We start from the raw sequence: 19,944 nt of genomic DNA on the forward strand, positions 1-19,944 counted from the left end.
AAATATTAGGGAGAGAAAATGCAGAGTTAACAAAAGTGTGTACCTTTAACAGGAGAGTCAGACCAACCAGAAGATCTCCTTGGGCTGTTCCACAGTGTTCCCCGTGAAGCCACCATCCCTGACCTGCTGAGAAATTCAGCACGATTTTGTCTTACATTTGCTCGTCCTCTACCCCGCCAAGGATTGCCATTTGCAGAATAAATTGAATTCCCAAAAGTAATGCTAGAACTACATACAAATAATTAGTTAAGATCTTGTTAAACCAAGTAAACAAAAGATTTTTTAAATCTATTCTATCAACTGAGAAGATCTCTCTTCAATCAATATTCATGACCATTCATATATTAAATCAAGCATACCACCCATTTTGACTAATCAAAATAGATTTCAACATCCCAACAGATAAACTCAAAAAGCTAATAAGATCTATTTGTTTTGGATTTAATAAGTTGAATAAATTGAGTCAAGCATCAATTATATGAACATTTATTTGGTACAATAATTACCAGTCCACCAGCATGATGCAAGGGGAGAGTAGGAAAAAAATGGTGCAAGTAACTTACTCTGGACCATTCCACTTGAAGGAAGTGATAAGAAAGCAGATTGACAAACAAGAAGCCAATGCCCCCATTGCCAAAGGAGTATCAAGAGTACTCTGACCGAAAATAAGAATAAAAAATTCAGAAATAATACAATTCTGAGAGTAGGAAGAAATTGTAGGAATGCAAAGCAAATTGCACACTGATTTCCGTTTGGTCCAGAGATACGCAAGTGGAGCATTATCACACTATTTATTAACATGAACACAATAGCCACCTGGAAGATAAATGTGGCTGCAATGACGCGCATGGCCCATTTCACAAATTGAGCTACACCAACATCCACACTTCCATCTTCTGCAATAACAAATTTCCGCACCACCCAAAACCCTAGGGCAGCTCCTGCAACGACAATCCCAAGTAGTACAAAAATAGAAACCTGTAACCAAACAAGGTAAATAGTTTAAACAAATAAAGGACATAGTTGAAAACTGAATCTGTAATAAAAAAAACGCTAGTTCTATGGTCTTGCAGTTATCAAGCCATTTGGTCTTGATTATGAATCATGTAATTACTTGTGAGGCTTTGTGGTGGTCAAACTTGGGGTGATTGGTCATGAACTTGGTTATGAGGCTTTGTGGCTATGAACAGGTTATGAGGCTTTGTGGTGTTTATGGTTACGAATCCTTGAGACTGAAATTTTGAGCGCATGCCACATGCCCCATTTTTCCTTTTCGAAAAATAATAAAAATGGGATTCAAGTCGTAGTAGAAGAAAATAAATAAATGCATTCAAAAGTGGCCAAAAAAATGACGAAATTTTTAATAGATGTAAGTGGGCTAACACGGAGATAATAAGGACAGTTAAAGGTGCTAGATGATTGTCCTTATACAAGATTAGACATAATCAATTTCAATATTATTGATTTTTATTAGATAAAAGAAATGCACTAAATTGAGAGAAGCGATGAAGGTTTCAGCAAGGAGAGTCACTCTTTAGCTACGTTACATGGATTCGGGTACGAGTGTCGGGTGTAGATATGTATCTAAGGGTTGGACTCGGCAAATCTCTAAATGAGGGATACGCGGGCACATCTAAAAAGTAGCCACAAATTAGACACAGGTACGCGGGTATGGCCAAACATGGATGTGTTAAAAAGATATTATGTATTTTTCTAATAAAGTTACAATAACTTATGGCTCAGAATGACTACATATTTTTATGATGATGCTACACATTTGTAGTTAAAAAATATTGAATAAAAAATATATATAACATTATTTAAAAAAAATGAATAATTGATTTTCCATGGGTATAAGTTAAATCCCAACTTAATCAATATTAGGCCCAAACATGAGAAGCTCATTTAAAAGCCAGCCAGCCCAATAACCTTATAATTTTTATTATAAGGCCCATTTTATTAACAGACCAAAGTGTATCCTATATAAGCCCAAATGCACCAAACCCTTTAATATACCCCTAGCAACCATCAACGAAGATGAATACAGAAGATAGAGATGACGAACGACGACAACGATGATGTCGCGAACCATGTTTCTCTCCTCCTCCTTTGTTGCTGCCTTGAAAAATAGAAAAGAAAAACAACCGTATCCGGTTGTATTTAGCTGTATTCCCCACCCGTACTCGTGTCGTGTTGACATGGGTACCTCTCAAAATACAAAGAGTCCGTGCAACATAGCTCTTTAGTTGGGATGGTCTAAGATTGTCCTTGAAGAGGAAGATGATAGAGACGAAGATGGTAACTTCCTGATGCTCAGAGAGAGAAAGCGAAACTTGAATCACTAGGTCAGACTGAAGCATGAGAAGTTAGATTGGTTGTGTGAAGTCCTTAACCAACTAATGGGTAGTGAAGGTGAGAAGGATTTTACAGAAGGATTTTGTGACAAGATAGTCGTATGGATGTTAGTTCCTTCATACTGGGGGGAGGTTCCTTTGCATTTTGGTCGGTAAAGGCAGGAAATGGTGGTCTTCTTGCAAAAGAATAAAGGGCGTCCTCTTTGAGGGATGTGGCTAAGAAGTCATCGAAACTCAAGGTGTAGAAGGAACCAGCCAAGGTGAAAGACGGTAATCCTTTATACAGGTGCCTGAAATGGTGCATTGGCCACCAAATCAAAGCCCTTCTAGACTAAGGTTACAAGGGGAAAAGAAAGTAGTGAATTCTATTGATGCCAAGGAAACCGTACATTTCTTGGAAAGAGGTTTGATGGGGAGGGTAGTGGACTAGTATAGGGGCATCCCCTCTACAACGAATATGCTAATCACCCTTGGAAGGTCTCGACTAGAGTTGGGTTTGATGTTAAAGATCTTTTTTATTTATTTTGTTGCCATCAAAAGAGGAGGCAAAAAGGGGTTTTGAATGAAAAAGGTTGAGTTCTTCTGACTGGTGGTCTCTGGTGGAAGAGTGTAGTCATGGAAATGGTGGTCCAAAGGCCATTTGGGTTCGCTTCCTAGGCTGTCACTACACCTATAGAATGAGGAGGTTGTTAAGGTGTTTGTGGAAGTGTTCTAAGGGTTGACAAAGACACAAGCAAAGATGTCAATATCGTTGGGCTAGGCTTCTTGTCGAAGATTACACAAGACAATTTCTAACGATTGTAATAGTGGAGGTAAATCCTTGGCTTTTGAGATCCCTCTTTGGACGGAATTGGGGTCTTCAAGTGCATGATAGTTGAAGGTCTGCATACCATACAATGATTGGAGGTGATAGCGTTCACCAAACGAGGAGGACAATGGAGGGTCACACGTGGTCAATGCATGGGTTTGCTTGGCAAAAGGGCATCCATTGTTAGTGCATAACAATTGTCATCTAGTTCAAATATGAATAGACAAAAGGACAAGAAAGTGCTATAGGTAAGAGTGTTCACGGGTTGAGTAGGCCCAAGTTTGTCCATAAACCGTCACCTGAACCAACTGTAAGCCTAGGAAATTTTAGCCAATTACAAATTGCCATGTACTGCAAAGGCCTACAAAATATGGCACAATTATTGGCAAATCAAATCTTGCCACGTGTCTAATTGGTCTCAAATCAAGATTACATGGTGGTCAAATTAAATAGGGCAAATTGCACAAATAGTCCCTATAGTTTGGGGCTTGTGTCACTTTGGTCCTGACTTTTCAATTGTGACACATTTGACCCTGAATTTTAAATCTTGTTCCAAACAAGGACAATTGAATATATAATTAGATTTTTCAAGGATAAAATTGTCAATTTGATAAAATATGAACTAATTTGACAAAAATAAATGTCAAACAAATATTTTTGAATTTTTAAAAATTATTTCTACTTACTAAAAATAAAATTATGTAAAATTGATAAATCTTTTAGACATTTATTTATTTTTTTTACCAAATTAATTTTTATTATGTGTTTGGATGATGATCATGTAAAATTAATTTTAAAAAATTAATCATGTAATTTTTATTAATTTTACATAATTTTATCATTGGTAGATAAAAATAATTTTAAAAAAATTAAAAATATTTTTTTGACCTTTATTTTTATCAAATTAGTTTATATTTTATCAAATTGACGATTTTACCCTTGAAAAATCTAATAATATTTTCAATTGTCCTTATTTGAAACAAGATTCAAAATTCAGGGTCAAATGTGTCACAATTAAAAAGTCAGGGACCAAAGTGACACAAGACCCAAACTATAGGGACTATTAGTGTAATAAACCCAATTAAATATTGCCATGTGTTAAAATGATGCAATAAGTCTTTGACTAATCAAATTAAGTCGTAGTGATGCAGCAAATAAGTTTTTGACTTATCAAATTAAGTCACTTATCACATTTAGGTGGTCAAGCCAATAAAAATTATGGCACACCATTAAAGTGATATTTTGGTATTTATCTGTAAATAAATCAGAGATAATTATCGAAGAAGTTAAAGTCTATTAAGACTCTCCTCCATCCATTCCTATAAATTAGGGTGATCTCTACCAAATTTTTCATACAAATTCTACATACATAAATCAAGTTGTAGAGACAAAAATTTACATCAAGCAAGAGAAAGCTCCATCGGATTCAAGCCTAAAGCCCCGAGGTTTCTTCACCAAAGCCGATCAATCTCCATAAAACATAAAGTTCGGAGATTCAAATCAAAGTTCGTCATCAAACATATTGTCGTCTTCTACTAAATTGGAGGGGGTTCTACAAACTTGATTTGGGAAAAACCTATCAAGCCCTCATGGTCTTCTTCGCGTTACTTGGAGGAGATTTCGCCGCTCAATTCAGTAACAAGCTATCAAGCCCTCTAAGCAACTTACTGAAGAGAAGAATCAGAGGATTTTCTTTGATTAGAAATTTCATTAGTGATTGTACTCCTTTTATTTTAAATCAATAAATTTATATTTGTTACTCTATTTTTCTGTCTTTATTTTTGCAGACAAGAAATTTGTGTATACACCGACCATTTCGGATTCCAAAACTGACCATCCAATTTTGACCGAATCTCCTTTCAAAATCAACCAATTTTCTTCCTCTAGTTTAAATGTTGCTTTCGGTCGGCTTCAAGACCCGCATACTCTCTACGCACATACGTAGATCTAAGAAAAACAAAAAGAGTTGAGCAGTAGCACTGTTTGATCTGACCCAAATCAACCTCAACCATTTGATGAATACATAAAAATCACAAATTAGAGAGGGAGAGCAGTGATGGAGATCTAAGTGTAGGTGATTTCAAAGGGAGGTTTTAAAAATAATTCAAAGAACACCAAATCAATATGCTTCAATACCTCAGTTTCTACAAGTACAACATTTGGGTTCTTCCTTTGATTGCATCGTTGAGAGAGAGAGAGAGCTAGAGAGATGAGATGCAGGTTAGAGAGAAATTGTGTATGTGTTAGATGTAGAAAGAGAATGAAAAAGAAAGAGAAAAAATTAAACAATACTATTTAAGGGGAGAGAGAGAGAGAGAGAGAGAGAGAGAGAGAGAGATTTCAAATACTACAAGTCATCTGAAAAAAAAGAGAGAGAATTAAATAATACCATTTAAGAAGAAAAAGAGAATGATAGATTTTAAATATGAGTCGATTGAGAAGAAAGAGAAACAGTAAAGTCATTTAAGAAGAAAGAGAATGAAATAGTATTTAAAAATTAAAAAAGATGGATGTCAGATTGAGAAGTAAAAAGATAAAGAGTGTAATCTCAATTTCCAAAGACACAATGGCACGTGTAATGAATATCCTGTATACATACACATAAATTGGACGGTTTGGCGGTCCAATCATTGTTTTTTTTCCACATTCCGAGAGCCAACCAAAAATATAAAAATCTACACTTCCAACCCACTGCCGACCATGCAACTTCACGAAACCGTCCATAGCATGTCGGATCAGGTCGGATCAGTTTGGTCGGGTGCATTGGGTAAGTCCCCTAGCTATAGGACAGGTGCATGGAGAGAAATGTGCCACATTGCCTAGGCAGAAGGTTGTGGGTTTGGGAAATCCCAACCATTTCGGCTCTTGAGTAACTGTTGGGTTACGACAAGAGTAAGTGTGTTCAAGGGTTGGATTGGTTTGGGTTTGGCATTGGCTCGTCACACAAACTGGTCCTTTCAAGTGGGAAGCACAAGCATCCGCCTTCGACCGAACACTAGGAAAAAAAACTGGACCAAATGTGTCATTCGGATTGCAATCGTTTTCGGGCGGGTCTATTGGATGGTTCATTTTTTGTCTTTTTTTTTCTTGCAATCAACCACAACACTAAGAAAAAAAATCAATTGTAAAGGCAAGTAAGATCGAAGAGGGAAAGGGGGTGAGAGATGAGACTCTGAAGATTGGATAGTGGAGACTAGAGGGAGATTGAAGAGTGATAGACAGAATGAGGGTAAGGCAGATCAACAAAAAAGAGTGAATACCGTCACTGCCTCCATCTTATCACAGCTTGCCACTACCTCCATCTTGCAACAGCAGCTTGGCCTACAGTTGTTTGGTATTAATGATGCAACAAGACGGAGAGAAGAGAAACCGTGAGAGATTGCATATTGTAAGAAGATTTTGAGAGACTAAAAGCAATGACCTTCATCTAGGAAGCACAGGTGCGGGTATGGATAGGAGTACGGGTACGATAAGGGTACGCCGTTACTTCAAATTCTTTAAAAAGTAGGATACGGATACGGATATGGATACGGTTGGGGAACATCAAATTTTATTTTTTTTATTATTTATAGTTAAACATCCAACATACAAATTAAAGTTTCAATATCAAAACTAAAAGAAGAACAACTTGTCTAAAAAGTTATATAATTCTTTCTTTTTCATTTTCTTTTTTGATTGTCTAAAACAGGATGCAAAAGAAAGCACAGCCATGACTCATGGGTAAAGAATGTTAGAAACAAATTACCTAATGATTTTCAAAGTAGAAAGAAGAATAATAAAGGCTGCAACAAATTTTGCAGCTGCAAAAAAAAAATAAATAACACGCCATACCCAAAACATACCCAGCTTGTACCCACGACGTAACCAAACGTATCTGCCGTACCCAACATGTATTTATCATACCCGATACACAAGCAATCATACCGGTACACGTACCCGCACCGGCACCCAGTAAGTACCCGATACTCGTACGGCACCATTTTTTGAGTACCCGTGCTTCATAGATCTTCATTCATCAAATCATGGCTTCTGAAGGAGAGAACGAAAGACACAAACACAGAAAAAAGTGACTCTGAGTGATATGATGGGAGAGAGAGAAGACTTAGATATGACTATAGGTAAAAGGGCAAAGGGTAGTACATAGGTCTAGTCTTTTTTTAGATAGGTCTAGTTTTTAGAGATGAGATAATATGATAAGGAAAGTGACTCAAGAACCAATACCAACATAACACATGTAGATGCAATATGCTAAGTACATACATTAGTTGGTTTGGGTGGCGGATTTCTAGACAATAGCGACATCCGACCGGTTGATCGAAAAAATTAAAAACTTCACCCACCACAAACTGTAACTGATTTCAAAACCATCCGATGATGCTCTAGTCGGGTCATTCGGATTGAACGATTTGGATAATTTTTTGAACATTCTACACGATAGACTTTGTACTAGGCTAGTTCCTGATGGGATGAGAAAAAGTGGTTTGTTTTATTCGAGCTAGGAATAGAAAGGAAAATGGGTTACACACTATCCCAACAATCAAGCCCTACTCATGGTTGAAGACATAAGAGTTGCATTTGGTCAAAATGGTCCTTAGTGCCATCAAGCTTTGGTGTGTTTGCTTTCGGGGGCTTATTCTTTTTATCCTAATAGACCTTGTGAAAAGAGTCAGGCCTTATTCTTCTACACGATCACCCCTCGTTTTATGGTCATTTTTCTGCTGTATGGGGCATCTTTGGTGGTTGTGAAAAGGAGGTGGTCTTTGTTCTCAGAAGGGGAAGCTTTGATTGCCAAGAAATGTGTGCTCGAGAAGGAACAAAAGAGGGAGATGCTTCAAGACCTGAGTGGAGCAATACAATAGCTCTGAATAATACAAAGGGTGGGAGATGATTAGAGTAGATTTTTCAAAAGAGGGTTTGCAAGTCTCTCTTATGGACAACGAGCAGGTAAGTTCCATAGCATTGGGTGGAACAATGAAGTATAGGTACTTTGACAACATGCTATTCCCGTATTGGGTACTAGTAATTTGCATTGTTGTTCTGCATACATATCAGGTACACAAAGCACATACCTAAATTTTTCTTCTTAATTTTTGTCATTCCCTAGAGGTACCTAGTATATACCGAAGTCATACTAAAGCCGGAATAATATTTTCTTTTATACAAAGGTGAATTAAGTTTCATTGAATTTTTTATGTATTGATTTTAAAATTAAGCTTTAGTTTGTCAGTTATTTAATATAATGACATTTAATTTTGCTTTATACCTTACTTTTGGTATTAAATGCAAATTGTATGTTGTATCTTAACCAACTAAACCATCTACCTGATTTTTGCACAACTCTAAATTAAAATTAAATCTTTTTTTACTAACGTACCTAGTTATACCCATGATTTACTTTTTTAGATTTTACCGTATCAACGTACCCATACTCGTACCCATACACATGCTTCATAGGGTGGAAGCCATAAGGTAAGATACCTGAAGGTATAGTATCAAGGTTAGAGTCTCAAGTCTCTATTCCTTCTGTCTTTGTCCGGTGTAATGTAAGAGAACGAGGATGTTGTGGTAATTTTTTATTGGACTTCAGTGGTTATTATGGGGGATTATTTTTGTCCAAGAAGCACGGGTGGAGTGTGTTCAAGGGGCTAAATTAGTTCTTGCAAACAAATGTAATACAACGCATGCAAATGTATTCTCCTTTAATTAGGAATGTTCTGTTGTTTCTTTTCATGCAACACATGTACTTGCATTTCTTTTTTTTTCTAATCTCAGGGAAATTGTATTCTTCTTTGATTATTTTCCACTCTTTTACTGACGATGAGTATTATGGAAGCCAGAAAAGTTGCTACAACAACATAAAACTTTAAGGATCATGTTGAAGGACAGGAAGAGTTGCTTGTCAACAATTTATCATGGTACTAGAGCATGTAATAGATCATGTCTTTGAACCTCAACACCTACCCAACAATTATAATACTTGCACCTCTTTGAACCTCAACACCTACCCAACAATTATAATACTTGCACCTCTTTGGCCTGCTTTTGGAGGAGAGTTTAGCCATATGTCAGGGGCTTGTTGAAGATATAATTTATAAACAGTGAAGTCACCACTTTCTCCAATAGTTTAAGCTCTTAGATGAGTTAACATTTATCAAATCATTTTGTTGAGTTTTAGTTAAAGGGTTGCACAATCGAAATTTGTCATACTTCAAAAGCAGGGTAGGGTTTAGAATATATATAATCTATATGATGAAGTATAATAAATAGACTAAGTGTTTGTTAAATAGCTTATTAGTTGTAGTATATAAATAGGTGATGTAATACTACCCATGTAACGATATGTAAGGAATAGGTGCTCCCAAGGTTCTGAAAAGCAGTTGCGGTCGCTGTAACGGTGGCGGTGGCGCGGTTGTGGGGTGTAAAGGCCGTAGCATAACGGTTGCGGTAACCGGAACCGTGAAAGTCATTCTCGTCTCCCGTAGGTGGTTCATCATACCATTCTTGATCATTTTCCCCCATCACTGGTGATTCATGGGAGACGCCATGCTGATAGTTAAGGTACTGACTTTCATCGACAAATGTCTCTTTGCTGAATGGATATCCTGGGATGGCTAAATTACAATGTATCTTCTGATGTCTATCTTCACAACCTAGATGTCCATAATTTCCATTATACGCTAATAGTGAGTTGCTAGCAAATTTTCTCCATTTATTGAGCTGGTCTTTGAGTGGAAATCTTCTGCATGGCCAGGGTCTCCTATTGAGAAGTCCTGCGTATCCTGGGAATGTAGAGGTTCCTCTGAGGTACATTTTGTGTTTAGCTTGATTGCACCATATTCCCTTCCATTCTGGTAATTTGCTATCTATCAAAGCTTCCACATACGGATGATGTTCTTCCATGACGCACAGTACTGCATGAGCAAGCTTATGTCCAAAGAGATCTGTCTGATCTGGATCTGTAAAAATTAGTCTGGAGACAAAGCCGTAATCTAACAATTTTGGGGCTGTTAGATAACGAATTTCGCCTCTGATTTCTATCTCCAATGGCTCGAAAGTGGCTAGATTTATCTGGCAAAGGCAAATGCTGAAGTCTAGGTTACACTGACATCTACCAAAATGTTCTGACCTCTTATTGCATCTTTCTTCGTCTAAGCAGGGTTGCTCTTCATCTTCATAGGTATAGGTCCATTGGTAAGCTAGGCCGGGGCAGTCAACCCTTGCTATGGAGAGATCTTGAAGAAACTGCTGAATAATGACTAACTCGTTGTTTCTGCTATCTCCGGCTAAGGTATAAATATAGGGTTTTAGGTCTTCCATTACTTGGCTTTTCTCACAAAGAGATCGAATGATAGAATGCCTGAAGAAATACATTCTAGCACTCAATTGGTCAAATTCCTCACAGGTGAGTTGTTTGATTTCTGGGCTAGGTAAGGAGGTAGGTGTTCTTTCTGGAGCTAATTTTTTAAGCTGGTTGGTTAAGGTTCTAATGGTTGCTCTCAATTGTTTTTCTTCATCTCAGAGCTGGTCTAGCTCTTCACTGACTTTCTTGCCTTTATCCATAATTTTCTTGAAATTTCTGGAAAGGCCTTCACAATGTCTGCACATTTGGAGAGGATTCTGGGAATCTATCTGAGGATTAGAACTACTGCTGCTTGTACTACTGCTTCCACTTGTCTGGCCAACTGGAACGCCACTGTTAGCAAGGATGGTAGTTCTCATCTTGCTCAATGTGTCCAGGTAATCTTTAGCTATCTGGCTAATAAAGTAACTGGTTCCTATTTGTCTTCGGGCATAGGTACTGGCTGACTCAAAATCATAAAATCCTTTATACTGTGGTGTGGGAAAGTTTTTGACTAAAGGTTCTACTTCTATCCAGTCATGGTAAATACCAGGCTTGGTTCCCTTGGCTACTACATAGAAAGAAAAACTTTTAGATAAGGGCTTGTTTTGGATTTTTGAAAAATATATACTGAGAGAGTTTAGGGCTGAGAGGCGTTTAGCTGGGTGATTTTGGCTGGTCCAAAGGTTATCTAAAAGACACTGTTGAACTGGGTCTAACTCAATCCCTGTTAAGGGTCTGAACTTGGTTCTGCCTTCATGAATGGGAAGAGAAAATCCCCCAAAGTTCATGGTCTTGCAGTTTTTCATTATCTGTACAAAAATTAAACTGGTTATCTTCTTTTTCTAAATAAATTTTTCTACTTAACCAGTCTGTTAATTTATTATCGCTTCCTTTAATATGCTCAAATTCTACTTTATATCCTTGTCCTACTATACAATCTAAAAATTTTGCCCATCTTCTAGTACTTAATTTACGCTCGTTTAGTTTGTTATGAAATCTAACTATGGCTTCACAATCTGTCCTTATTGTAAAGGGTTTGTGCAAAAATAATCTAAATTTATTTATTGCATATACTACTCCTAGTATTTCAAAATCTAGGCTGGTCATAGTTGTATCTTTTTCTTTAAATTTTCCAGAACTGTATCTACAAATGCGTTCTTTATTTTTACTGTCATATTTACTGGGTTTAGCTAATAATATTGTTCCCCATCCTAATTGACTTGCGTCTGTTTCTACAACTATGTATTCAGATTCTAAAGGAAGTTGTAGGTCCGGTAGATTTTTACAAATGTCTTTTATTTTTCTAACTAGAGCTATATCTTGCTGATTGAAATATTTTTGTCCTGTGGGTGTAGTCTTACTATAAAGGGGTCCTATTATATTACTAAGGTTAGGAATATACATTCATGCATAATTTAAGATTCCTAAAAAGGATTGAAGTTGCTTTGTATCTTCTAATTTATCTGGATAGTCTAGAATTTTCTTGACTATATGAGGTTGTAACCTAATTTTTCCATCTCCTAGCTCCATTCCTAAAAATTCTATGTAAGGTTTATTTAATACCATCTTTTTCTTACTGATTATTATTCCATTATTTATGAATTCTTCTAATGTTATATACAAATGATCTATGTGACTATTTTTATCTGGACTAAATACTAATATGTCATCTATATATACCAGTATAAAACTATATTTATTAAATATACTATCCATTTTACGCTGAAATATGGAAGGTGCATTTTTTTAATCCAAAAGGCATAACTAGCCACTCATAATGTCCTTGAGGGCAACAGAAGGCTGTCCATGGTATGCTTTCCTTTTCAATTTTTATCTGCCAAAATCCTGATTTACAATCAAATTTGCTAAATATCTTTGCTGTCTGTATTCTATTTATGAGTTGGTCTTTATCTGGTATATTATATTTATCATCTTCTGTATTATCATTTAATCTTTTATAATTTATCACCATTCTAGCTTTTTCTCTTTTTATCTCTGCATGATTTCTAACCATAAATGCTGCGCTCCTGTGCGGGCTATTGCTGGGTCTAATTACTCCTAGATCTAGTAATTCCTTAATCTGTGTTCTACATTCTTCTATGTCTGCTGGTGTATGATCTATTTGTGCGAAATAGGAATTTTCAAATTCTGACTTTTAATAGGTCAAAACAAGCCAACAAGATGAGCCTAAAAAGCTGAGAATAATTACATCCGAATTTTCCTTTCATTTTGGGAAATTCTAACCTCTTGGGTATTTACTTAGAAGGCTCCTAATGTCTATAAATATAAAACCCTATTCATTATTAGGCTTGTTCTTGATTTTAGAGAGAGAAGGGGGAGGCTACGAAGACATGTGCAGCTAAGGAGCTCTCCTCTTAGGGTCTGGATGAAACTCTAGTCAAGTAACAATGTGTTGTATTCAGTTTGTGGTTTTTATTATTGATTCAACAATTGTATAAGATTAAGGCTTTTCTATATTATTACTTTGTTTTGAATCTTTCTATCTGGCACATGTTTTTAGTTTCGGTGATTCTAATTGCATACTTATACAACAGTTTTCATTGATTTGCTTTCATTCGGTTAAGATAGTCTATCCTAGGAGAGACGATTCGTGCTAACACTAGATAGTCTATGTTAATCATTAAACTACCAAGTATCCTCTAGACGGTACTATTGGGACTTGTAGTCACTAACAGATCATAGTTGAGTTGAATAATAAATCTGTAAACTGTTACAGTTCATTGATTACAAGGTTATGGTGGATTCGAAACCCTGAGTCTCTTCTATTTGATTGATACTAGTTTAATTATATTTATTTGTTTAATTTAATTAAGCTCATACAAAATTCTTCTTTTCTACTTTTGAATTGATTTAAGAATTAATCTGAAATTCAAACAACTTAGCTTTTTAGTACCTGTGGATCGATACCCAAACTAAACCACTATTCTATTGAATTAAGGTCTTAGTAAGGATTTATTTTTGGTGTGCAAAACGACCTACCAATATGTCCATATCCTCTCGCTAAAAAACTCAAATAGACCCCCATTTCCAAACCCCTTCACCTCTAACCTGCATACTCGTGCAAAAGAGTACTCATTCTGTTGGAATGAGACCAATGGTTGGCAAATGACATCTTCTAAAGCAAAGCTAAGAAGATTGACACAATGATAGGATGGACGATATCCACTAGGCAAAACTATGAGAGTAGTTGATCACGAACTGGAATTCGGCACTACACGAGTTCTTTCTTTCCTCCCTTGGCACAAATGTGAACTAAGCACACAAGAAGCAACCTACTCAACTCAAAACAACTTTGTAAAGAGGTATGAAAGAGTCCTGACGATAAACTTCAAATAATTTCTTTAAAGCTGTCAAATATTTCAATGGCAGCTTGCGATGTGACAAGTCATCCACCCATTTGCTTCAACTCATCTTTTTGATTATGAATTTTGATTTGGATTAGCATCAGCGTCCCCTCCAATTGAGAACTTCATCTCAGTTTCTTCACCCAAAGTTGGAGCATGAGCTCTACCACGGCCATCTCGATGACCTCGATCCCGATTAGCCATAACCAAACAACCCAATATGACCCACAAACAGTCTAGATATGCTGATTACAGAGATCGCCTTTTCAGACCCAATTTCACAATTGATGACAACTCAATTCAATATCCATTCACAGCAGTATGTAGCAGCAAATAATCAACGGTGCAATCCAAGAACGAGAATCAAGAATAAGATAGCCACATCGCGAATTGATTCAAGACAATTCTAATTGAGAAGAAAACTGAGTCAAACATACCAGAATTGAATTGAGTCATGTCGATCAACTTGAAAAACATGACTAGGTCAGATTTTGAATCACTTCTGAACTATGAGATTAAATCTTTGAGTTGAATTTTTTGGTAATCTGCAGTTGCAACTTCAAAAGAAGACGAGTTCACTACTCCTGACATCAACTTCTTGTAGAGGGTTGAATCGCAACTTGCAATTGATTGTCGAAATCGACTCACAGCTTCAAACCCAAGATGTAGAATCGAAGTGGTACATCGAGTTCAAGGGAGTTGGTTCACGAAGAGTTGTGATACCTAATTCAGCGACAAACTGGAGTCGAAGGACCAAACCCAGATCAAATCTCATCTTGCAAGTCAAATCGCAAGGCCAAACTGAAATCGCAAGACCAGTCGAATTCGAAGTCTGTGAACTTGACTCAATAAGGGGATTCAAGAACTCCAGCAAACGCGAACTCAATCAAAGAGCTAGGTTGCAATCGCGATGAACAATAGCAACTTCGAGTTTGCAATGGGTCTTCAAATCGCGATGGGTCTTCAACTTCGACTTCAGAGAGATTCTAGGTTTGAACTTCGAACCAGATGCGACCCAGTACAACTGAACAAAAAAAAATCCCTCGTTCGTCCAGTGGAGTCAACGAAGCAATCTGGTCAAATCGCAATTTCCACTTATACTTCAGAGAGAGATGGTTATTCCCTAGTTTCCTGACATATTCAAACAAATGAAGGGCTTCAAACTGAGATCTAAACTCAAATGAAGGCTTCAAGATCTTGCTGCGATGTTGAATCACCAGCGCGAAAGGTCCAAAAGCAAGTCGCGACTACCAAATCTAGGGTCAACTCTTGATTGCAATGTCAAATCTATGGCTTCGAATCAAATCAATCACACTTGTGATGGCAACTTCTGGTGAAATGATCTAGGGTTTGCACCCAAGAATCAGGGTTTAGATCCAGAGTCAGGTATGTTGCTGCTTTCTAATTTACGAGCTCTATGTACAATTAGAAACAATGAAGTACAAGATGCTATGCTCTAATACCAAATAATGAAATCCAAATGCCAAATCAAGATCAAATTGAGAGAGAGAAGACAAATGCCCCAATTAGGGGTAAAAACCCTAAGGGCTAGAGAGAGAAACTAAGCTCTACTCCAATCACAATATATATTCTTTATTCCAAAACTAAGTACAATGGGTAATACATCACCTATTATATACTACAACTAAGAAGCTATTTAACAGACTTATCTATTTATTATACTACATCACTAAAAAATTGAAATACAATACATTCCAGACCAAATGAAGCCAATCACTTTGGGTAAACAAGTCTTCATTATATAAACATAATGGTAGTAAGACATACAGGGTTGCGCATCTCTTCACTCAGCCCAAAACTGACAAGAATTGAATTGACCAACATTGAAAAGTGATGTAACAGGAAGGAACCAGCTCCAAGCTGACATCAAACGCAAGTCAATTCCATAGGATAACAAACACCAAAAAAAGATCCTAACATCGCAATACTAAAGCAGAAAAGCACTTACCACCGATCCATATAAAGTGAGGTAGAAGACATTTTTCCTCCCAGTTGGTAATAATTTCATCCCCTAAACCAATTTCAGCAGCAGTCCAATGAGATATTTCATCAATAAATTCAGAAGCAACATATGAAACTAGGCAGTAAAATGTTTTATAACATTATAGCACTTGCATACAAAATGATAGTAAACCCATGCTCCAACAGATGTAGCACTAGAAGAATAATAAAGAAGGAGAAACAGGAAGAGAAGAGAAGTAAGAAGAGTATGAAGAGAGGAGAGAAAAGGGAAATAGTTCCAAAGCAAAATCAAATATATTCAATAATCAATATCCAAAACAAATCCGGAAATTCATTACACCAAATCAAACTAATAAGAAGAAGAATCAAATATATTCCCCATCACCAACAATTCAGCCAGCAATAAAAACTCAATTGAAGAATAATGAATCTAACACAAGTCATAATGCTAAGTTTTCATCTCATAAGAAGGGTAACTAGGCCTTTATGTAGGAGGATTATTCAGCGTTGAATGAGTATTGAAAATTGAGAGTTGTATTTGAGTATTTAAGGGTTTGTTTTTGTTTTTTGTGTGGTTTATTCTCTTTCTTCAGTATTACTATTCTTCTTTTCCAGTTGTTCTACATAACTGGCTTCAGGTACACGAATTTGTTTTCTCCTATCCACTCTATTCCAATCCATATTCTTGATTAAGTCTGAAGCAATCATGTAATTTGTCACCGCCCCATCCTATGTCACTCTTTTTCTTTTTTTTTTCCTTTTTTTGTTTATAGTTCCCATCCTACGCCACTCTTGACCTTCCTCTTTTCTTTTTGGCACCATGGACCCAGATCAGATCACTCTTTACAGGAACATTCACTGGTCAACGTTAAACAACTATTACTCATTGTATCTTCAAGAAGTCCCACTCTAAATTATGCAATACAGAAACAAGAAGACTTTTCCATCCTCTTCATCTTTTAATTCTAAAGCTGGAGAAGGACAAAAATCTAAGCCCTATTTTTATTTCTCATCATTTCTTCTCCTTTGGAGAGACCATGAAAATATAAAATCCACACAGGTTATAAGATTTTTGGTTGTTATGGATCATATTGCCAATATTACCAGTGAATGCCTGTATTTTCTACAACCAGATTTTTGTCAAAGGTTGCAAAGGTTTCGTGTTGAAAACATTTCAAGATTTCTGTACAATTAAACAGGCCAACAACTTTGTTTTTTGTTATGTGATAGAAATCGAAACCTTACGAAGAATAAGTAGCACCATATGAGAATAAAGAGTTAAATAAAAGGCAACAGATTTTTTTTTCATTGAAAAAAAGACTACTATACAATGCACATCAAATCCAAATACCTGAAAAAGAAGGATGATAATGACAAGAAAAACTCCAACAGCCATTGAACTGCTATAATAGAAGGGAACCCAACTGCTGACCACTGGTGCCAACAGCAATAAAACAAAACCAAAAGCAAGACAAAAGAGACGCCATCTTTGAAACTCTGCACAAACCACAAAAGCCAAAGACAAACATCAAAAGATGGAGGGAGACAGACAGATAAATTAAACCCAAGAGCCAGGAGATAAATCCCTTACCTTTATCAACTATTACCGTCACATAACCAGCAATTTTATCAACAAACTTCACATCAACATATCTGTCCTCATAAGGTGACATTACAGAGCTCCAAAGCTCCTTGTGGACAGTTTTCCATTCATCTGTTTCACATTGACATAAACCACGTGAAGCATTCCTACAAAACACTTTCTATGTGAGATACTATTTTCAATCAACATAACTATCACATTGAAGTATCAACTACGTTACACAGACTCTTTGTATTTTGATAGGTACCCGTGTTGACACGACACAACAGGGGTATGATACCGTTCACTCCAATACTAAAACTAGAATTTTCATCAGATTTTTTCACATCCCCAGTTGTCCGGGGGGACATCCAGGCAGATGTCCTGGAGGTCGTCCGGACATGAACAAAAAAGGCTGTCAAAGTTGCTCGTGGGTAGACATCCAGAAGGATGTCTGGCCCAACGATGACAATTTAAATTTGATGAAAGATGAAAGCCACCACTTGATGAAAGTTTTGGTTCATCCCTCATTTGATATGAGTTTGATGAAAGGGTTAGAGGTTAAACAGTTGCCGTTTTTCATCAATTTTAAATTTGATAAAATATTAGATGCAGCGTTGAAGATGGTCTTACATGAGCTTCTCATGTTTGGGACTAATACTAATTAAGGTGTTGGAATTTAACTTATATCCATGGAAAATAAATTATTCATTTTTTTTAATAACGTTATATATAATTTTTATTCAATATTTTTTAACTACAAATATGTAGCATCATCAACATAAAAATATGTAATCATTTTGAGCCATAAATTATTGTAACTTTATCCAAAAAATACATAATATTTTTTTCATACATCCATGTTTAGCCTAAAAGTTGCTCGTGGGTAGAAATCCAAAAGGATGTCTGGCCCAACGATAACAATTTAAATTTGATGAAAGATGAAAGCCACCACTTGATGAAAGTTTTGGTTCATCCCTCATTTGATATGAGTTTGATGAAAGGGTTAGAGGTTAAATAGTTGCCGTTTTTCATCAATTTTAAATTTGATGAAATATTAGATGTAGCGTTGGAGATAGTCTTACATGAGCTTCTCATGTTTGGGACTAATACTAATTAAGGTGTTGGAATTTAACTTATATCCATGGAAAATAAATTATTCATTGTTTTTAATAACGTTATATATAATTTTTATTCAATATTTTTTAACTACAAATGTGTAGCATCATCAACATAAAAATATGTAATCATTTTGAGCCATAAATTATTGTAACTTTATCAAAAAAATACATAATATTTTTTTCATACATCCATGTTTAGCCGTAAAAGTTGCTCGTGGGTAGACATCCAGAACGATGTTTGGCCCAACGATAACAATTTAAATTTGATGAAAGATGAATGCCACCACTTGATGAAAGTTTTGGTTCATCCCTCATTTGATATGAGTTTGATGAAAGGGTTAGAGGTTAAACAGTTGCCGTTTTTCATCAAATTTCAATTTGATGAGATATTAGATGCAGCGTTGGAGATGGTCTTACATGAGCTTCTCATGTTTGGGACTAATACTAATTAAGGTGTTGGAATTTAACTTATATCCATGGAAAATAAATTATTCATTGTTTTTAATAACGTTATATATAATTTTTATTCAATATTTTTTAACTACAAATGTGTAGCATCATCAACATAAAAATATGTAATCATTTTGAGCCATAAATTATTGTAACTTTATCAAAAAAATACATAATATTTTTTTCATACATCCATGTTTAGCCGTAAAAGTTGCTCGTGGGTAGACATCCAGAACGATGTCTGGCCCAACGATAACAATTTAAATTTGATGAAAGATGAATGCCACCACTTGATGAAAGTTTTGGTTCATCCCTCATTTGATATGAGTTTGATGAAAGGGTTAGAGGTTAAACAGTTGCCGTTTTTCATCAAATTTAAATTTGATGAGATATTAGATGCAGAGTTGGAGATGGTCTTACATGAGCTTCTCATGTTTGGGACTAATACTAATTAAGGTGCTGGAATTTAACTTATATCCATGGAAAATAAATTGTTCATTTTTTTTAAGAACGTTATATATAATTTTTATTCAATATTTTTTAACTACAAATGTGTAGCATCATCAACATAAAAATATGTAATCATTTTGAGCCATAAATTATTGTAACTTTATCCAAAAAATACATAATATTTTTTTCATACATCCATGTTTAGCCTAAAAGTTGCTCGTGGGTAGACATCCTTTTGGATGTCTGGCCCAACGATAACAATTTAAATTTGATGAAAGATGAAAGCCACCACTTGATGAAAGTTTTGGTTCATTCCTCATTTGATATGAGTTTGATGAAAGGGTTAGAGGTTAAATAGTTGCCGTTTTTCATCAAATTTAAATTTGATGAATTATTAGATGCAGCATTGGAGATAGTCTTACATGAGCTTCTCATGTTTGGGACTAATACTAATTAAGGTGTTGGAATTTAACTTATATCCATGGAAAA

General features: G+C 35.8%; 1 protein-coding gene across 5 annotated transcripts in view; it reads right to left on the reverse strand.

Annotated features, from left to right (window-relative positions):
• LOC114296426 (uncharacterized) overlaps positions 1 to 19,944 on the reverse strand; it is a 39,408-nt gene that overhangs the window by 11,606 nt on the left and 7,858 nt on the right. The window contains exons 3-9 of one of the 5 annotated variants that reach the window (XR_014346543.1): positions 17,444 to 17,601; positions 17,204 to 17,349; positions 15,839 to 15,901; positions 15,658 to 15,750; positions 800 to 978; positions 564 to 655; positions 44 to 228 (exon numbers count right to left, since the gene is read on the reverse strand). Coding sequence is in view for 4 of the 5 variants with exons in the window: in XM_082898898.1 (XP_082755024.1) it covers positions 44 to 228; positions 564 to 655; positions 817 to 978; positions 15,658 to 15,750; positions 15,839 to 15,901; positions 17,204 to 17,349; positions 17,444 to 17,601 (899 nt within the window). In the remaining variant the exon portion in view is untranslated. The remainder of the gene's footprint in view (positions 1 to 43; positions 229 to 563; positions 656 to 799; positions 979 to 15,657; positions 15,751 to 15,838; positions 15,902 to 17,203; positions 17,350 to 17,443; positions 17,602 to 19,944) is intronic. The other 4 variants (XM_082898898.1, XM_082898899.1, XM_082898900.1 and 1 more) reach the window with 4 other exon arrangements.

This window comes from Camellia sinensis, chromosome 12 (assembly GCF_055761805.1).
Source record: "Camellia sinensis isolate YWXY chromosome 12, ASM5576180v1, whole genome shotgun sequence".
Lineage (NCBI taxonomy): Eukaryota > Viridiplantae > Streptophyta > Magnoliopsida > Ericales > Theaceae > Camellia > Camellia sinensis.